General features: G+C 39.1%; 1 protein-coding gene across 14 annotated transcripts in view; it reads left to right on the top strand.

The window, feature by feature from the left end:
• Positions 1-21,174, top strand: part of ESRRG (estrogen related receptor gamma) — a 412,676-nt gene that overhangs the window by 242,836 nt on the left and 148,666 nt on the right. The window contains exon 1 of one of the 14 annotated variants that reach the window (XM_054170041.1): positions 1,449-1,653. The exons of 12 other annotated variants lie outside the window; for them this stretch is intronic. In XM_054170041.1, the coding sequence (XP_054026016.1) occupies positions 1,598-1,653 (56 nt within the window). In that variant the 5' untranslated portion in view covers positions 1,449-1,597. Of the gene's footprint in view, positions 1-1,448; positions 1,654-1,723; positions 1,743-21,174 lie in introns of those variants that run through there. One more of the 14 variants, XM_054170118.1, reaches the window with a different exon arrangement.

The following is a 21,174-nucleotide window of genomic DNA, read 5'->3' as shown; positions in this document are numbered from 1 at the left end:
TTTTCTTTCTTGGCAGAAAAGCCTGCATCTGTTTTCATTAGCAGGGAATGAAACACTTTCAACTTGAATGTAAGTGTGGTCTCTTAGTTGCAATATTACGTACAAACAGTAGCGTTTGAGAGAAAACAACGCACCCCCAATTCATTACTGATTCTTTCAAAAGGGTGTGTGTGTTTGTGTTTCAGTGCAAACGGTGTCTCCAAATTTGAGTATGGTCATTTTCTTGGAACAAGTTTAATCACGGACCATTCATATGACAGAGCAGGAAGTCTGAGCTGACTCTTAGCAGTGACTTGCTGGAACTGGGCTTAGTGGTGTTTATGCAGGCATGCACGCAGGGCTGTGTGTCTATTTCCCTTTTAGTTGGGTAAAAAGTACTTTACAAAAAACAGGCCCTGGGGAGGGAAGGCTGTGCACACTTACAGCTTTACTAATGCAGACCCACTACAGAGCAGCCCTTATCTCGTTAAAATGAGGCAAGTTAAGTTGGTCCATTATAATCCCTACAGAAGAAATTGATCAGTTCTGGAGCTTCGATTTCTCTTTATCTTAATATATACATCTAAACATCTAAATATTCGCTCAGGGGCATACACCTTAAATATACCCATGTTAATATGTAGGTAACCGGCATATAAACACGTAGTACCTATATACGCTCCCAGCTGCACCCATGCTGTTAAGGAATGGATTTTGAGTGCTTGTTTTGTTAGCTATGTTCTTTTTCAGTAAGTGCAAAATTAGGGTTTTAATTTTTAAATAGATAAGTATATATTTACAGTATATATATATATATATATAATACATACTAAAATCCCAGCCCCCCTCACTCCCTCCCAGCAACTTGGATGACAATGAAAAGTTGAGTTACCCAGAAGCTTCGGCAGGCTGCACTTGGTGTTATTATTATTTATTTTCCCCCCGATGCCGAGCAGTTCCAAAGGTTAGAGAAGCAGTGGTCGGGAGAGCGCGGCGAAAGCCGAGCCGAGCCGGCTCGGGCCCTGGCCCCGGCCCCAGCCCCGGCCGCCACGGCGAAACGCCACAACCAGCAACGGCAGCGCAAACTTCGTCTTCTATCTTTACGCGCAATCCTTCGCGACCTTAACCGGGAGCCTGCCAAGGTACCTGCCGAAGTTGGAACTGGCTTCCCTGGAGGGAAAGCAGGGGAGGGAAAGGAGTGGAGCCCCCGCGGGCCGGCCGCCGGCAGCGCGCACATGTCCGCAGGCTCTGTCCCTGTCGCCGCCGTCGCCGCCGCCTCAGGCCGCTCCCCCGTCCCCGTCCCCACCCCTCTACCTGCCGCGCGGGCCTCGCGCCCGGTCGCCCCGGCGCCCCTGGCGCCTGATTGGCCGCTTCCCCACCAATCGGCCGTCCCCCCGGGCCGGGGGGACTGCATATGTAAACCCCTGCTTCATATTCATGAGCGCCGAGCGGGGCTTTAAGTCCTTGATTAGGCGCGCGGGCGAGCTTTTGGTCCCAACTGGCCGCGCCTGACGCCGCCGCCTCGCCCGGGGAGAGCACTCCTGCCAAGTGCGCGGCGCTCGGCCACGGAAACTTTGATTTACCGCGGGGGCGCACGAAGAATGGTCGCCGGGCGCACATGGATTCGGTAGAACTTTGCCTGCCGGAGCCGCTCTCCCTGCACTACGAGGAAGAGTAGGTACCGCTCCCCGCCCCCACCCCACCACCACCACCACCGTCGCCGCCTGCCCCAAAACATGACAGGCGCCTAGACGCTGCTGCAGGTAACGCTGAGCCGGGGCCGCGGACGTGAGCCGTCGCGGGCGCGTCGAGCCCCGGCTCGGCCCGGGGCACTGCGCAGCGGCTGCGCGCCGGGGGCGGGGGAGTGGGACCGGCGGCCGGGCGGGAGGCGACCGGCAGCGGTGCTGTCGGTGGGCGAACACCCGACCGCTCTGCGTCCCTAGCGCTCTCAGTCTGACAGGTGCGCCGGCTCCCGCGTCAGCGCCCGGTGTGAGACGGCAACGGCGGACCGGAGGGAGCCCGCTCGCCACTGGGGCGGCGGTTGGGAGCGGCCGACCGCCGCGCTGCCCGGAGGGAACGGGGACGCCGGACCGGACGGGCAGCGTGATCCGCCGCGGGGCGTGTTTTGTACTTTTGTAGGGGTCCGTGCCGCACGGCGTGGCCTCTGCTCTTGCTTTTGCTCACAAAAGATGGCAAAAGACTTTTGAACGAGCCGCAGCTCTTTGACTGGCACTTATTAGCTACCTGGCGGAGTATCTCTGGCAAAAAGCGTGGAGCCCAAACAAAACTAGGCGGTCTAGGGCTGACGAGTGGCTCCCGAACTTGGTTTCAACCCACAGCCGGGATTAAATATTAGTATATCACGGGAGCTGTCAGCGATTCATTTTTCTTTATGTCGAGCCACTTACGTACTGTTCCTTCGCATTACGCTGAGAGTGACAGTAACACTGAAGGAAAAACCCAGGCTGATAGCCAGCTAGACGCAGTCTGTGGAAAGGCTGTATTGAAAGGTGACAGTGTATTATAGGTGGATGCCCACTAGCTGTCCTTACTGTCTGCATATTGCATTGCTATTTGTAATTAAGCCAGGGATGAAAAGTTAATTGCAGTGATTTCATATGGGTGAAATAATACGGGAAGTAACCAAATAGCCTGGCTCGTAGGAAGACAGTTTGGGAAGGGGAAACAAGGAAACCCACTGTAATCTTCCAGGACAAATAAAGGAAAATAAACAGAGATTGGATGCCCTCTCAGATACGGTTTATAGGTCAGTGCACTGTGAGCTGCTGTGTACTGTAAGAAAGCTTTGTAAACGTAGGAATGTAGTTTCCACAGCTTTTGCTATGCAATGTATTTTATTTAGAATATTTAAAAATATAGTAAGTGGGGTTTGGGTCTTTTTTGGTGGATGCTCCCCCTCCAGCCCCCCCAAAAGGAGCTTTCTTGAATTTACCTTCTTACAGCTAATTTGAATGATTAGTTTAGATAAGCTTCTTAGAGTAGATGCATTTAAATGAAATCGGGGCACATGTGCAAGATTCAAACTAAATTTTTTTTCTTCCACTTTGGCTCAATTAAAAGTCATCCTAAAACACGCCCAGTATGGTCCAAGTGTAGGGTTTGAGTCAGGTGTGGTTGAGAGGAAACAGAGAAATAAATAGCGTTCAGAAGCGTCTACTTTCCTGTCTCAATAAACCCCAGAGTTTTACTGATGTTCATAGTAATTGTGTTTTGACTATATATTGTGATGTGTATGCATATAGCAGCATAAAGACACATTAAATTACTAGTTTCTGCAGTTCTTATGGATGAAGACAGAGAGGATTCAAGCTAAAAATTGAACATTTTGGGAGTACATAGACATCTGTCTGATCGTCACTAGGTATGCTTTGATTTTTAAGGCAGAGCATGTTAAAGAATGCAATAACTTCAAGCCAACTGCAACCTTCTCTTTTTGCTTTTTCAGCCAAAAAAACCCACTAATAATTAGTAATAACAAGCTAACAGAAGCAATAAATATATCTGCTCATTTTGACATATGTGTCAGTTTAATAATTCTAAATGAATCAGTATGTTCATAACGTGAAATCTCTGATTAAAATGTAACGTTGACTAAAGGATTATAGAGTGGACTTAATTTTACTGACTGTTTTAACAGTTGTCACAGCTGTTGGAAGAAGGAAAGGCAATTGAAACACTCAAAAAACGGTGGTGGTGGTAGAATGGGAATAGTTTAGTAAATTTAAATGTGGTATCTGATTGCCAAACATGGAAAACTGAGGAGATTTGTAACCCCAGAAAGCTTCTGTGCACTATGTACGTTTGCCCTTTGTGGCTAACTGTATTTCATTAATTTGAACCCTCAGCAGTTTCCCTACTTTCTCCATTTAAAAATGTGCAACAGCATTTAAACATGAAACAATTTCAGCTGTTACAGCCTGTATAGATTTTTATCTTGCAGTGCAACCAGTAAAATACACAAATGATAAAAAAATAAAGGTTGTTTAGAATAGCTATAACATTTAAAAAGTGGTCGTAGTCATCACTCACATCATGTGAATACTTCAGTGCAATGATGGCCATAAATGTATTTTGTATTTTTCTAACCATTCTCATGTTTCAGTGTGGAAATGGTGTGTGTAGGTTCTCTGCAAGTCTCTCTGGGTTATGTTTGTGTACGGGTGAATAGGAGTTTGTGTGTGTATACTCACATGCACCAGCGAGTAAATATATATATGTGTATATTTATGTGCTCCTGCTTGTAGTGGTTATATGCTAAACACAGAAAGAGAAAAAGAGTTTGTCAGGTTTACTTTTCTTTAAAATATTTTGGCATACCTTCTAGCTCCTGAAATTTTTTATTTTTTAATTGTTTTTTTGAAAGGCTTTTCATTTATAAAGGTAGGAAAGGGGCAGGCTGAAGAACACTTCTTTGTGAAGTGGGAAGCAGCACTTGATTCCACTCCACTGTTTCTCCAGGCTGTGGGGATCTTTAACCTCTTGCATTTGTCCTACTAGGTAGCTATTTACAGATCTTATTAAGAAATAAAGTCCAACGTTTAATATTAAAGTCAAAGCCTCCAGGCTTCTGTCCTTGTGCCCAGTGTGTATCCGCAGCTCTGTGTTGTGAAGGCAGCCCCCAAGCGTGGGTAAGCAAGAGGTGCTTGTCTGTCTTTTCTCCTCTTGGGCAGCAGGCAGGCCTTGGTCCCTTCTTCCTTCTCTGTTTCCGGTTGTAGGTCTTTTCTTTTTTGGCTTTGGTAGACTGCTGTCAAGTTTTAAAATCCTACAGAAAGTATGAAGGGTTTGCACTGAAATGCCCATCTGACAGCCTCTCATTTACTGGGGCTTGCCCCTCTTTTAGTGATGGTTGCTCATTTTAATGTGTTTATGGTTGTGCTCTTTTATTTACTGAGCCTGGTGCGTTGCAGCAGTAATTAACCCATGTTATTAGCAAAGCCCTTGTGGATATCCATTAATTCTCTTGAATGACTGATCTTTTTTTTTCCCTTTACTTCTTTTCCCCACTTTTTTTCCTAAGGCATGCTGTCCTTTCTCTAACTGTCCTTAGGCTTTAAGATTAGCTGCAAATTCCTTTTCAAACTGAGGCAGGTAGAAGGGCACCATCCCCATAGTTCCATAATAAAGAATAACTATTGTCTTAACGAACTGTTTTCAAAGATGCTAATGGGAAGTGAAACAACTGGGAGAATCTGTAGGGAACAATTTATTTAATTATTATTTTTCAAAACACATGCTTAATGATAAGAGATAAGAATTTCCTTAGTCTTTTCTTCTTTCTTTTTTTTTTTTTTTTCCCCCTTCCTTTTGTTTTGGGGGGTGGGGGTGTGTGTGTATGGCTATATTAGCTGTTGTGACTATTTTAGTGTTCATATTTTAATCAGATTTCAACTTAGTTAATAGCACTTTGGGCATTTTAAAAATATTGAGCCAGCAGAAAAATACTTACGCTTGCACTGCTGAGAAAAGATAAGGGCCGCCTCATTAGCCAACCTTACTTTTGCAATTAATTTCAAATACATGGTGCTATTCATCAAATACGGAAGGTAACTTGTCTATGATAATATTTAACAATACTTGAAGCCCACTTTGCTTAGTATAGCTAAAAAGTATGATATGTGTTCTAACAAATATGTCAGCCCATATGCTATGCTGCTGTTCTGTATGTTACAGAGCAAAATTATGATAGAAGCATTATGGTATAAAAGTGTTGTGGATCGGTGACATGATTATTCATTTTACAAAATGTTTTTAAAGGATTCACCCTTGACCTACAGGGAGGTTGCTTGCACCCCAGTGGAAGTGTAAGTAGGAATGAAAAAAACCTGCGTATTTGAACCTTTCAGTGAAGTATCTCACATAATTACTCTTTTTACTGAGTATGCGTGAAATGCTCTTGCTCCTATTAAAGCTTAAAGTAGTCCCTGTCTGTAATACAAGCTTTGCTATTCTTCTTCATAGCAAATTCATGGAGGGAAGAAACAATAAAATGTTGATCCATTACAAGTACATATGAGCCTCATGCTAGTAAGCTCTCTAGAGGAAATCTGTGATTATGCCAGGCCAGTTTGTTCAGTTTTTATCTCTTTTACATCCACTGGCCTTGTATTAAATTGTCATTGTCCTAAAGCACATGAGAGAGAAATGAATTGCATTTCTCAACATGCTCTGACAGTGAAATATTTAGCCTCTCTGTCTCCAATCATACTCCTATGTGTATTTGATAGTGCAGGGATGACACCAACAGTCGCTGCAGCTTGACATTCCACTTATTACATGTTCTTCTGCATTTTGTCTTTCCTCTTTTACTTTTGAACTTGTGTTAGGTAGTCATATGTGCCTACAGTCATCTGTGTAGAAACATGTATGCATGGTTTTGTTCAATAAATTTAGATTTTATGTAGAAATCCTCTGTGTATACACAGCAAGTTTTGAGTTCAGATGCATGTATTTCTGTGTATATGTGCGTGTTGCACAACTAGTGCATTCCTTATGCAGTTTGTGCCATGTACATCTGTTACTGTGTGTACATACACAGGCATGTATGTATACAGGAAGCGTATGCAGAGTTATGTAACTTTGCTCTATGTACTTGCTTGTGAAAAACCTGCTGCTTTTATGTGTGTATTTTTTTTCTTACCCATGAGAAGGGAGCTGGCCAGCAATGTAGTTAAAGTATTTGCACCTGATTTTATATCAGATTTTCCATGTAATCTGGCATTGTCTCTATTTGTACCCACAGTTTTGCTTTTAAACAATACTGGTTTGGTTGGTGTTTTTTAACAAATTTGCCTCTGCTAAGTAATTTACATGACTTACAGTAATTCATATTCCTGTAAGTTTTGGGTGTCAATCAGAAAACTGTGGGGTTTGTTTTGTTTTTCTAGCTACATGTGTCCTTGAACACACAGTTACGTTTACACCTAAAGAATATAATTACTTTCAGAGGAGGAAACCTCCTACATATGGTTGTTAATATAAATCATGATGTCCTCAAACAAAAATATAAAACACACATACCACTGCAATGGCCCTTAGACCTCACCAAAAATCTTAATTTTTTTTTTGTTTTAATTACAGTTTGCTTGAAAACAAAATTATTAAACAATTATGTAATGCTGTTTCAGGTAGTATTACTTAATTATTTTTAAAGGCTTTTTTATTTTTGCCTCTTCAGCAGCACTTTGGAGAGTAACTTCGATACAGTAGAACATTGCCTTTGACATGTCTTGTACATACCATTTATGTATTTGCTATGTTAGAGAAGGTTTAAATCTCTTGGATTTGTTTACATAATGCTTGTAATGTTTTTCAATTAATTTGTATTTCCTGCAAACAAAGAAGGGCTTTTCTCTTTGCTGTTCCTTGATATAGCAGGTTTACATTAAAGAGAATCTTCAAATAATTTCTGATTATTTTCCTCTAAGGAGCACAGCTTTTTAATCAGAGCATCATTTCCCAGTTCTTTTAAAAATAATTTTTTTTTCCTTCAAGATCTCCTAGGCTTGCTAGGCAAAAATCCTTATTAACATCCTAATGAAAGTTAGAGGCATATAGGTGCTTTTACAGAGTGTAAGGCAGGCATATGCTATTTTTTTACGGTACCAAATGTCTAATTCTTACTGTGAGTCACCATTCTGAATTTGTATGAAATCTAGATGAAGTTTTCTGTTTCAGAGAAAAACAGTTAATGGGGCAAACCAAAAATACTATTAGAAATATAAATTCACATTTTTCATGACACTAACACAGAACATGAAGCATGAAAGTGGACAAGGGTCTCCATATACTGCCAAAAGTTAGTATATTGAGGTGTATGAAATAGAAGTTCCTGGTCCTTGGTCTAATGAAGCCATTTATGTACAGAATTGTGCACATCTATTTACATGGATAAACCTACTGAAATATGATGTTACCTCTGTGCATGTGAAAATAGTCTAGATATATCCTTTTATCTTATATTAAAAATTATATTCCCTTTCCCTGAATAAAAACCTCTTTGCACATTTGAGCTGCAGCCTTTGTGTGGGAGGGTAGATTATCTTAAAGAGTTGTGTTCTGAAATCAAAGTTTAAGTTGAAGTGATTTGAGCTTTCTTAGGATATTACTCTGTAGGTTAGTATAGTCTCTTAATCCTTTGTATTTTTTCATGTTGTTATAAATGAAAAAACCCCAACCCTGCACATCTCCATTTCATCATTTTGATTGGAACGACATACCATATGTAATGTGTTTTGGCAGCACTTACCTAGCCAAAGAAAACAAATTAATATTAGCCATGCTGAGGGGTGTCAGAAGTATCACAGATGTGTCGATTTAGCTTTGCTCCATCACACACTCTTGCCTTAAACAACTGGTCAAGCTGTCGCAAAATGTACTGTTGGCTACGGTGAGATTCTAATAGGTGTGATCAGAGATTGATGGCTTTGGCAAGTTAAAATGAGAAGATGATGTGGAGTTGCTGTTGCTTGTTTTGAATGGCCTCAGAAAAAAAATAGCAAACAAAAGAAAAAAAAAAGTAAAAATACAATTACAAAATTATAAGCCAGCCTCCCTCCCTGAAGCAACCACGCCATTAAACAATGCAAAGTGCTGCAGATGTAAAGATACTGACAAGTGTAATGAAAAAGTCCATCTAAAATGTAGTGCTATCTTGTTCCTGAGCATTTCTGAAATTCCTTCCCATATAAAGGTGCCAGGATGGGTGGGGAGGGGAGGAGGTCTCTTGTTTTATTCAGTCCATCCTTATCCATGGTGTTACTCTTGTTTTCCCCTCCCGTGCCAAATTCAGCATTTATTTCTAGAGCTGGTTTTGGAAGAAACACCTGTATAATCTCACACATGAATACTTTCAAGGAAATACAACGTGGGAAAAATCTAATAAAAAACAATAGTTAACAAAATGGTGAAACCAGACTCCTTTATGCGCTCCTAGTGTAGGCAGTTACTGACAGTTTGTGTAATTCTCCATATATTAAAAATACAACAGCGAGAATAGATCCAGCAGTTTTCTGTGTGTTCTTTATTTTCTTGTAAAATTTTTCTGTCTTCAAATTGGCTGCAGGATTTGGTTCCTCTATTTTCAGAGGATGAATTACCGTTGTCCTTTTACGTTTAAGTTGATGTGGTTTTGTTTTGTTTTTTTCTGAGATGGACTATGATATGCTCAGTTGACAAGTATTAATGTGAAAATAATATTCAGAGGAATTAATTTCAGGAACTGTGGGAGGTTTTCTTTAGCACAATTCTTTTACCTTTTTTTTTTTTTTTTTAAGAAAAAGAAACCCTACTAAAATAAGAACTAAAACTCATGTGCCATCTTAAAACCAGATTTATTTGTTTTTTACTGATTCTGAAAGCAGATGCACATGGATTGCTAGCAGAATTATCTTCAGAGAATGGTAAAATTCTTACAGCAAAAGGTCAATTTAAAATTACTATTTTTTTTTTCTTTTTTACCATGGTAGTTTAATGTTCCATGAATGCAAGCTTTCCTCTAGTAAATTATATTCACTTTCCCAGCAGTGAAAGAATTCCTTGGCAATGTTCTCATAGCAGCCGTTAACATAGTGGGACAGATTAGATGTTTTGAAGTGGCATGAAATGCCATGTCTTTAACCAACTGTTCCTGTGAGTGTTAAAGGGCTGAGAATCGGGTTGCCAATAATTGAGTAAAGCTCATGGGCACCCCATCGTTCTTCTCACAGGAGCTGCTTGGTCCCAGTTGGTGCCGGGTGATATTTAAAGAGCCGAGCAGCTACTGTTGGTGGCTGACATTAGTATGAATGACACCTGTCCCATCAATCACCAGGCCATGGTGTCACAGATGGAGAAACAACAATCGGCTGAATTACCCAGCACTGCACACTTGGCTTAATTCAGCTCATTGTTCTCCTACAAATCTAGAGGATGGCTCGTTCTGCGCTGGGAGTCCCGACGGAAGCACAAGATGGGCTCAGGTGGTGGCACGTGCCTGCCCTTTGCTGCTCCATCAGAGGTATTCAAGCAAGAGGCTGTCAGTGGGTGGGGGTGGTAGGAAGGAGTGCTCCACACCAGGACTGAAGCCTCAGCCTCTAAGGAAGGCTGTAATTAATCAAGAGATGAAACTCGGGGTTTCTCCCAGCCTTCCAGAACTTTTCATTTTAGCTAGCCGAAAGTGGCCAGCACACAGCCAGGTTAACATTTAACTCTTCAAGTTCTACGCTGTAGCTGCCACTCGGAGAAGAATGAAGGGAGATTCTGCGCCTTATTTCCTATGGCTGTACAGTAAGCAAAATATTCAAAGCTGTGGCCCTTCTGAAGGGGTAGATTTAATTTTTTTTTTTTTTTTTAAACTATTATTCCTCAGTAGTTAGCACTGAAAATTCAGTATCTGAGCTGGCAAGACAGTTGCTGATAGGCTTACTTGCTGCTTTTTGGTTTTGTCGTGGGTCTTTTAATCTTAATGTCAGGTGAAGGTTGGATCATGAGAGATCACGGTCTTGTTCCAGATAGAAACAGTAAAGGCATTTAAATGCCTTCAGACAGTGTAATCGCTTTCCTTTCTGTCTGTCTTTTTCTTGCCCTTTGCCAATCACAGACAAGTCATGAAGGACAGGAGAAATAAAATAAAATTAAAAAAAAATAAATAAAAATTATTTCTCTGCCTTTGAGTTCTATGCCAGGTAAGTTTTGAATACATTTGAATCCGTGCTCGTTTCCAAGTAACCTGTGAAATATTGAAATTGAAGTGATCATTCTTACCTCACAAAATTTTTCTTTCCTTTTCCCCCTCCCCTTTCTTTTTCTTTCTCCCCACATCCCTTTTGTGTTACGTGCTGTAGAGTAGCTGTATTTTTGTTGTAAGCTTGATTCACTGCTGCCGGTTCTGTTACAACTAATGTCAAGCAGAAAACCTGTAGCATGCCAGAAACAGGCTACAATACACTGAAGACAGAGCTTATGTTTGATTGTGTGTTTACAGTTAGTTAGTTGGGTTTATCTGATAGCCTGGCAGAAAGAGAAAGGAGCAGTACAAACTGTTTTCAGTAACTATGCTGTTCATACACCTGATAAGATTGAGAGTGCTTTCGAACTACTGATACGCTTTGAATAAGAAAAGAATAATCACATCCATTGGCACTGGCTTATCAGGAATGAAGTAAAATGCCAGCACTTTTACATTAGCAAAAGTAAATGTTTTAGACACTTTGGGCCTTTTTTTCCATTGAAATTAAATAGCAGGGTGCTTTTGAGTGTGCTGTAATGAATGGAAGGATTTATTACCTTGACAAAATTACAGGTGAATATGTTGAGAGAAGAGTCCTTGGCAACAATAACAGCTCTTTTGATAAGTGGCTACATCTATTCATGCTTTTGGTACTGAAATTCAGTAATTTTATCCTCTTCTGCTCTATGAAGTGCAGTGGCTAACTTACAATATGTAATTCTTCCCAGTGTAACATACTTGTGCATTTTGTAATATGCTGGCAACATACTTCGAAATTCATCACGTACCACGGCTGTTCATAAAGTAATGCTTGATCATTTTCTAGTATGTCTTCTCTCTTCAGTTGCTGTGTATTTTCACGTTTGAAAATGAATATATCTGAGAATCTTTGCTCAGAAGGCGAGGTATGATTCATCATTAACTTAGCCCAGCAGGCATGAAGCGTGCTCGGATGCACTATTATCTTCTCAAAGTTTACTGATTCTTGGTTTTGTACGGTTTTTTCTTTTCTTTCTTTCCTCAATTAATTTCGGGATATTCAAATTTGATGAATGATAGTGCAAGTGCAGATCAGATTGATTTTGGATTATTATTGATTACTGTCAATGAGATCACTGTAACACTGTGAAATCAATGATATGTGATTAAACCAAGGCACCAATGTTCTATACATTAGGAAGCAGTTGGGAATTTAGGAACTGAATGTTCACAAGCTATACATTTAGAAAATATTCTGATTTGAAAAGCCCTTTGTTTGGCATTTACTCACTAAAATATATTGCTTGGGAAAGTTAGTTTTCCCAAGCGCAGACTTTCAGTAAAAGAAAGGTCATTGGTTTAAGGTTTATTAAATTTTAGCTAAAAACAACTGAGTCCATTTGGGTGTAAAACAATTTAAGCATTTACTGCAGGCAACCTTCATGCTTTAGAGCTGTTGCTCAAAGGTTTCATTCTTCTATGAAGATGTCAACTGTAAATATAAAAATGCATCACTGAAAATGTAATGGTTTATAGATTCAAATGGAAATAAAAATTCCTGCCTGGGGAAAGCACTATAATCAAAATAGTCCTCACTTACACACACCCCACACCCTCCCTCTTTTTTTCCCCCCTGTGCAGGCCATACTTGAAAAGAGTGCTTGAAGGCAGCAGGTAGTGAGGTTAGTAGGGAATGCCAATCTTTATTTATTTATTATCCTCCATGAGATGATGATAGGCTAGCTTTGGAATCCGCAATACATTTCAGCGACTAATACGATACAGTATCTGAGGCAGTGTGCCGCTCCTGAAATGTGGTAGGCTGGCATTTAAGTCAACTTTATAATGTGGCAAAACCCACCCCACAAAACACCTGGTAATATTAAAATCAGCTTCTGAAGCACTTCTGGGAGCCTTTTATGTCTTTTTGTATCTTTTTAGTATATACTTGATTTCTTTGGAGCAGTGGCCTGAACATACACTTGATGGATGACTAGGGTGTGTCCTTTCCCTCCCCTCTCTCCCGACACTCTTTGGTTGTTGTTTTTTTCTTCTAATTTTTTAAAGATGTTTCATACTTGCTCATTAGGTAATGCTGTAAGAGAAATAATGCAGATACAGCTGTTTGAGAAAATTACTTTGGGGATTCTGTACCATTGTCAGATAAGACAGCAGAGATTTTTTCAAGGTATGAAGGATAGCAAGCTGCCAAGCTCTTTTACCTGGTGCCATGATTCAAAACTAAATGAAAAGAATGACATTCATATCAGTAGATTTTTGGAGCACTCTGTAACTGATTTTAAAAACGAATGATTTAGTATTTTTTCTTTTTAAAAGAAATCAATGAAGAAATTGAGCTTGTGTCTAAGGATTCACTGCCAGCACATGACATTTGCACCAGCAGAGAGTTGCCTAAGGGAGTGTGACCAGGAAGTACTAAGATTACCCCATAATATTTTCTGTGTGAGCTTAAAAGCAGTGTTGGCATCGTGCCAGTATCCTCCGTCTCGTTTTGACTAAAGATGGTAAGACAAAGTGAGATTGACCCCTTATTTTGCTTGGTTTTACAGCTGAATTGCAATGGGTTAAAATGCTACATTTCAATAAAGATGGATTGATCTTGATTTGTTTCTGCTGGTGAATTTTGGGTGAACAGCTCTAAAATGGAGTAAGTATTTTGGCTTAATGCATAATGGCTATATAGGCAGAAATGCTATGGTGTTTCTTATGCAGAATTAAAAAGTCACAAAGGATGGTCATGGTCATTCGGTGTGTCTTTCCCCATGGGATGAAAAATAAATTTTAATAGATGGAGAGTTGCCTTCACTGGCTTCCAACCAACATTTTATTTATGAAAAAGTTCATATGGCATTTAAGAGGTAGAGCGACCTGGCTCTTGGACAGAAAACATTTTTCGATGTTCTCTTTTATAGAAAGAAATAGACCAAGGTGGCCTAGCAGGATAAAGGAGACAAGAGTTCACTCTCCAAATACTCTACTGCTTCTTAATGTTATTTTAGCCATAGAGAGAGTACCTTAAAGTAGGTGTGAAAGTAGCATGTTCTGCCCTCCATTTTAGTCTTTCCTAGTGCAAAACGTCATTGGCAATAACAGTGCATACATCCAGGTCAGTGAAGTGGCATGTGATTTCTATCCCCATTCACCAAACAAAGGGTTTCCATTGTAATTGGGTTTCCTTTTCATGATTTTTTAATCATCTCTGGATGTGAACACTACATAATTCCATACCTATTCCTTTAATCACCTATCACCTTTTGTCCATGGTGAAGAATTCAGTCTTCTGTACAAATGAAGCCATAGGTGTGTTTTACTGCTGGCATCAATAGGTAGAAGATCTGACTTTATGGCCTGTTTTTTAATGCTTCAATGTCTAGATGAGCATTGTGATTAAAAAAAAAAAAAAGATGAACAGCAACACTGAAATTTCACATGAAAATTTGTTGAAGGAAGTTTCTTGGAAAATCTGCAAATGCCTGTTTCTGTAAAGCTTCACAAAAGGATGCTTTATCAACAGTCATTACTTCTGTTAGAGCAAAGCCTATTACTTTCTTAGCCACAAAGGAAAAGGTGAGTTAAGCAGTGTGTATCTGTAAAGGTTGTGTCAGTGACATTCGTCTCTTAAGATCTGCTGTCTGGAGAAGGACCTGCTAGAAAAGCTAGGCATGAGGACTAAATTCAAGCATGTACCTTTAAACCCCAATTTTAAAATTTGAAAAGTTGAGAGTAGCAAAGTAAAGAAAATTAGGCAAGCACAGCAGTTCTTCCCCTTTGCATTTTTGTTCTGTGTGTAGCAGTTGTGGTTTTGTTTCCACTTAGTGATTAGTTTTTCTGTTGAAGTTGGTGAGGATTGTCTTGGAGCAGCACAAACCACAACCCATCAGCAGGTTGCTAGTCAGCAGCAGGTGTGAACAACATAAAACAGGATTAACGCTGAACCAGAGTGTGCACTAAAAACAGAACCCCTGCCTTGGTTTTTACAAGGGCAGTAAGATAGAAGCACTCTTGTTTACTAAACAGTGTTCAGTGGACTATGTAAATGGCTCTGCTCAGCTGCAGAGAAGCAAGTGCAAGAATTATTATGTATTTGAGATTTTTAAAGTCACATTTTCCTCCTTGAAGAGTTAAACAAGAGGCACAGAGGCAAATGTTAGGGTGTTCAAAGTGCATGCTTCAGTTTTTGCAGCAGAGGTAAAGGAGGATGAAAACCCAGCATTCAGGGTTGGTTGTTTTTTGATAGTTGACATAGGGGAGCTGGTATATTGCATTGTCTTTTTGAAATTACACATTCCATTTAAAAAGGCATCTTTTCCCTTCCTTTACATTTGCATATCTGGGAGCTTTTAAAGATGTGCATGTATTGTACATGTTACTTTCAGCATAAACATCTGCCCTCGTGCTCTGTATTGACAGATATATTTGTCATGGAAGCAGAGTTTACTTTTGTTATATATTAGGATTTTTGTAGGCTATTTCCCATTTCCCTGCTTCTATCAGTATATTACCTGACCAAAAAAATGTACATGTTTTAGGTAAAGATGTATTTAAGGTGACATAATTTTTCATAAAGGTAGTGTATAATTTTACTAACAGAAGGGTTTGTTTTGTTTTAATTTTTCTTTATCTATTATTCCTGGACCAGGCTTTGAGAAGAATTTAAGATAAGGCTGCATTTACACACAATATATGTAGTTCAAATCAGAAAAAAATGTCACAAAACTACCCCCCCCAAAAAAACCAAACAACCAAAAAGTCCCTCCAAACAGCCAACTCTAACTCAACCCCCCCCCCCCAAAAAAAACCCCACACCACAAAAACAACAAAACAAAACCAAAAACCCAACCCAAAACCCAGAAAAGCAAAACCAAACAAATGCAAAACAGTAAAACGATACCACCAGAACTCACTCTTCCCAAAGTGAGTAGAATTTTCAGAAATCCTACAACCTCAGCTGTGGGAGAGCACATCAGATCTTCTGTTTGCAGAGCTCTGATGAGTATTTGATAATTTTAAAAATCAACTTTATGGTATTTTTATCAAGCCTAGTTGTCTTTCCTATGATGCTCCCATGGGTTTGAGATTGGCAATTACTTTCCTCATAGAAGAGAATGATGTTGTTTTTGATCATTCACTATTCTGTCATTAACAGTAACTCTTTGCAAATGATCAGATGATAGATATGTATTTAGCCATGCAATTTCTTTACACTGAAATGCCTTTAGGATTTGGACCCTAGAAAAGCAGTTATTCTGTCTTCACAGACACCTGTGGAACTCAGCTTCTCTGTCTTGTGTAGATGTCCTTTTACATGTCATTAGAGCTATAGGTCTGATTTTGCAGGGTTACCTTCAGGTGATGAGGGCTTTGCTTATGCATTGGGTCCCCAAAGCAATGGCAAGTATTCCACAACCGAGATTACAGTCAAAAGTTTAAATTTGAAGTTAAATATAAATGATCTGAGAGTGAAAAATAGGAAAAAAAAAATCAATAAATTCTCTGAAATAACTTGAATAGTCACACCAACTTTTAATTAGTGGATTTAATGAATCCATTAAAAGGAATTATTAAAAAATAATACCTAAACCAGAAAGAAGTTGATATCAGTTCTGTGCCCTCACAAATATGAGTTATTTCTTTCCTCCCCTAATTTCCCCCCCCTTAAATACACAGTTTCAGCACTAATGTACATGACATGACCACTTTCAAGCATGAGTTTTACTGATGAGAGCAAAAGGCTTGATAAATCTTTTTTTTTTAATCACTGTAGTAACTTCTTACCAGTAGCGAAGCAAGCTCCCAAGCTTATATAATACACTTTTTTGAGTCCTCATTTTATTTTGTAACTGCTGCTCCAATAGTGTGTGTGTGTTCCTGTTGTGACAACCTGGCAGCAGCTCAGAGGTTTATTTTTAAAGAGGGTGTTCCTGCATGTTCAGAGTTCTGTTCATATATTGTTGTTAAAACAGCTTATATCATCATAGTTAAATCATGACTTGTATGATAGCATTTGTAAACTGATTGCAAAGTGCACTGCTTTCACTGTCTTTGTGTAATGTTGTAAACTTGTTACTATAACTTGAAATGCTTTTCTGAAACTGGTAGTTCACCATTTCTAGAAGTTGCTGATAACAAAATCTGTTGCATAATTTTGTCAGTTTGCATGTATGGTCTCTGTTTTTTTTTTCTTTCTTTCTTCTTTCTTTCTTTCTTTCTTAAAAGGTAGTAATATAAAATCTTAAAGTTGAGGTTTTCAGTTAGGACACAGGAGCATACAGAAGTTGTCCTTCTTATCCAGAGTTTATCTGAAGTGCTTAACCTCCTTGGCCTCAAAATCAGTTGGGCATCCCTTGAAAGCAGTCTGCCTGTTGAGGTTTTCTGTAATTTCTGGCTTCTGCCAGGTCAGAAATAAACAAGAATAAACTTTTAAATACTAGTGCTATGTCTTCTCCCTTGGCCAGATGAAACTAGATGTGATATTATGATGTTTATTATTATTAGTGTCCCTACTGAGTGTGTTTAAATGTCCAAGAGATAAGTTCCTGTTTGTTTCAGGCTTTAGTTGCCAGCTTGGACCAGTTCTTGTTTACCCATACAGGTGTATTTACAGTCTATTTCTTTTTCCAGTTAGTCCAGTATGCTCAGAGGGAACAGAATCTAATACAGGTCATGTCTTGACTTACACTTTTTCTTTCTCCTGCAACATTGTGTAATTGCTTATTTGGATTAAAAGAAAAAAAAAAAAGGGGGAAAAAAGAAAGGAGATTTGACTCAGTGCTTGAGTGTAATTGCAAATAAATTCCATATGATTTGTGCTTCTGTGGTAGTATATAGAGGCTTCTCTCATGAAATGATGGTACATAGTATGCAAAATATATAGATAGTTCCTATTCAAGAGCTTTGATATGTAAAAATCCAAGCAAGTCATGAAAGCCGCAGAAGAGGGAGCAACATGCTTTTTAATATGGCAAGTACAGCCATGCTCTGTGCACATATAGTTGTGTAAAATTTGAAACTTTAATTAAAAAAACCCTAAATACTAACTTCAGGGTAATGAGGAAGTGTGGATTGTTTTGCTGTAGATCAGTGCAAATCTACCTGGCATTTGAAGGGGAGGTGGGTGGTTTCCTATATGTCGGTTCCTAGAAGGTGAATGTGGTGAAAAGAGGTAGAAGAGCACCGTGAGGGAAAACAGACCAGGTTGCAGCACAGGCTGCTGTCACTGACATAGCATAGGGCATGGGAGAAAAAGTTGGAGAGACAAATCTGGATAGTATACGATTGCATAGAGGATCTAACTGACTACTTAGATTTAATACATTCTTTCAAGAGATTTTAAAAAATTGCCTCTGAAACAGTGATTTCAGTTAATACACTGTATCAGTTGCCTGCTGAAGAGTATGAAGTTAATCACTTTTGCTCATTTGGACAGGAATGCCTTCTGTATAAAAAGAGTGGCTTGTATGGTACAATGATACTGATGCCAGTCAAACTCTGCCAGATGTGGCACCAGACTTTTTTTCCTAAGTTTTGTGTATTCTTGCTCAAAATGCATATTACAGGTTGGTCTGTGTTTTCGTGTTTTTTTAATACTGTCATCTTCACTGTGTTTGCCCAGTGTTCCAAAGAGGAAACCAACACGTTAAAATGTTAATTTTTGCAGTTAAAGAAAAACACATTGCCTTAGCTTTTGTCTGCATTTCCCCTAGAAGTAGCAAATATTTTGTAATAAATTAAAAGGTTTATATACCTCCTGAAATGGAAGGCAGTAGAAATTCAGTCACACACATGGAAACAGACGTATGGTACCTGTTAAGACTTCATCTAAAAACTGTGACTATGTACCAGAAGGTATATAGGTTTATATTAAAAAAAATGAAACAGTTACCTGTGAAAGGGTAGAGGTATTTGGAAACTGTAGCTGATTGAAAAAAAATTTGTGAAGTCATGACTTAAGATCTTTATAAGATTTCAGGCATATTTTGTTTTATGTGCACCACAGAGGGGTCTTGCTGAAGCATAAAGATGGGACCTTTCTCCTCTAAGGGAAGAGGGGAAATGCTTTTTATGCACTCTTAAGTAAATTGCATTTTGGTTTAAAAAGCAAATAAGCATCTGGTCATTTATTTAACCAATTCATATAATATTGTATGTAAAGAGGTTTTTCCCCTCTGTGTACTCCTTTCTGCTACACTGATGATAATGTACCTGGAAGGAAAAGGCAGTCCAAGCTGAGGCAGCCAGCGTCAGACAGGGCGGTCTGCCATCTGTCCCACCTGCTGCATTCATGTGTCCATCTGGTTACTGCAATAGCTCATTGCAGGCTTCAACAGAAGAACATTCAGGCTGAAAAGAAGGCAGTGTGAATTATTTAGGTAGCTAGTGTAAATAAAGAGAGGGGGAGAGGAGCAAAGGAGGGGGGTTGTGAGAGGGAGAAAGCACTCTCTTACTCCTAGATGCTTTGGAATGTGTTAATGCATGAGAGCATTTGATTTGCATATAGATTTAGATGTATAGATCATTGTGAAGATTACAAGCCAATGAGTTTTATCTAGATTTAGATAGCTCTCAGCCTGGTTTGCACATAAAATATAGCCAGTTTCAGGAGGGGAATCTTTGGGGACTTTAAACCTAAGTGAAACTGATGAAATGTAATGCTTTTAGGTATTCATTTAGCAGAAATAAAATATTTCCTTTAAGGGCTTTCTGTGCCCTTTGTTAACCAAGAATTTATAACTACTTTGCATAGTCGGTGCCTTATACACACTCTGTGGTTTTGATTTGGTTATAGTTAGTTACATTTGTAGTCATCTGTACTTTATTTTAAGAGGAAAATCAGCTGACAAATGCTTTCGCTTTTCCTCTCATGTTTATCAGGTGAAGATTAAATCCAGTCATCAAACAAATAATTTTCCAGCTGTCAATGTATATATTGTTACACAAATACATATATATATGTGCTTTTCTGCCTACATAAGCACACATAGAACACTTAAATCTTTCCAGAGTTTTTTAATAGGGGGTGAGCAAACAGAATTCTGTATTGTTACAGAGGCCGTAAAACAACCAATTAGGCTTATTTTCAAAGTTGCTTGCTTGTATTTCAAAATGACCACTAGAAGGTTTAGACTGTAGTGGATTATCTGTTGCTAAAATGGAAGTATTTTTAGAAAAGGTAAAAATTGTTAGTGCTTGATTTGAGCATGGGAAATTAATATGCAACATCCTATTCTAAAGATTTTAATAATAATAATGGTGTCATGTCAGATCTTTTTATAAATGAGTAAAACATTAGTCCAGTGCTGTCTTTAAATAAAATAAAAAATGTATTTGCTTCTTATTTTGGTGTGTTTCCTGGTGTCAGCTCCTTCTTGCTTTCAGATTTTAAATGTCAAAATTTCCTGGGCCAAAGAATAGAACCTGGGCCATCTAAAGAGGAATCCTTGAAATCGTGGCGGTGGGGGGGGAGGGGTTGCATCATTGTTTTGCCTGGTTTTAGATCTGCAGAAGAAAGGGGCAAGCATCTTGAAATCCCAACAGTCTGGCTACTTCTCTTAAGATTTGCATGAAATTTAGCTGCAGCCTTCAAAGGGATTTGAGTGGATTGGATTCTTTAAGGTTAGTCCATGTCAAACCTATTAAGTTCAATTCGCATGCAAAACCCTTTTTACGTTGTTTTTTTTTTTAAGCCAATAAGGTTCTAGCTACTATTAAGGCACATTGTGTACTTGTAGTAGAATGTCTGTGGTAATGGATCTCCTTGCTGGAATGTGTAACTAACCAATAATCCACTTTGTCATCTTTCAAATTTAAAGGTTCTGTGTCCTGTATCATCCTCAGATTGAAGAGGTTTTGTTTGCAAAGTTGAGATCCTGGAGACTGTCTTAAAGTATCTAAGTCAATGTGAATATCCATCTTCCATCTAAAATGTGATCCCCGAAGTTAGATGATCACCCCATTAAGTGAAGATTAATTTAACCTTTGAAAGTAATTTAAACTTTATGTTCTTAACTTTCCAGGTCTTTGAGTTCTCTTTCTTCTCGTAGATTGACTCTGCTGTTAAATGATTTTAGGAGTACAGTATGTGTTCTGTGGTGAATGAGGAAACAATTCCAGGGGAGGAAAAAATGATGAAAATATTTTATGGTGTATAAAAGGATTAGTGGCTACTTCAGAACTTGCAAGGACATGACTTTCAAAAGAGGAGTTTAATTTTTAATTTAAAAACCAATTGAAGGAATTTTATGTGTCCCAAACATTTAGGCCAAAGCATCTGAGGGCCTTGTGCAGAATTTTTTAAGTCCACCAGCAGACTGTGAAAAGAGTACCAAATGAAGATGTGTTGCCTCAATTAGATATTGCCAGAATAAATGTTAGTAGGAATTTGGATTAAATAAGGAATGCTCACCATTCTGTGAGGTGACTTCTTACCCCAGAGCTTTCTGCCCTACCTGAGGTCTGCAAGATTTGCCCTT

The sequence above is a fragment of the Dryobates pubescens genome, chromosome 2 (genome assembly GCF_014839835.1).
Source record: "Dryobates pubescens isolate bDryPub1 chromosome 2, bDryPub1.pri, whole genome shotgun sequence".
In the NCBI taxonomy this organism is placed as follows: Eukaryota; Metazoa; Chordata; class Aves; order Piciformes; family Picidae; genus Dryobates; species Dryobates pubescens.
Note: the sequence above shows the minus strand (reverse complement) of the source record. Positions and strands in the feature narration are given on the sequence as shown.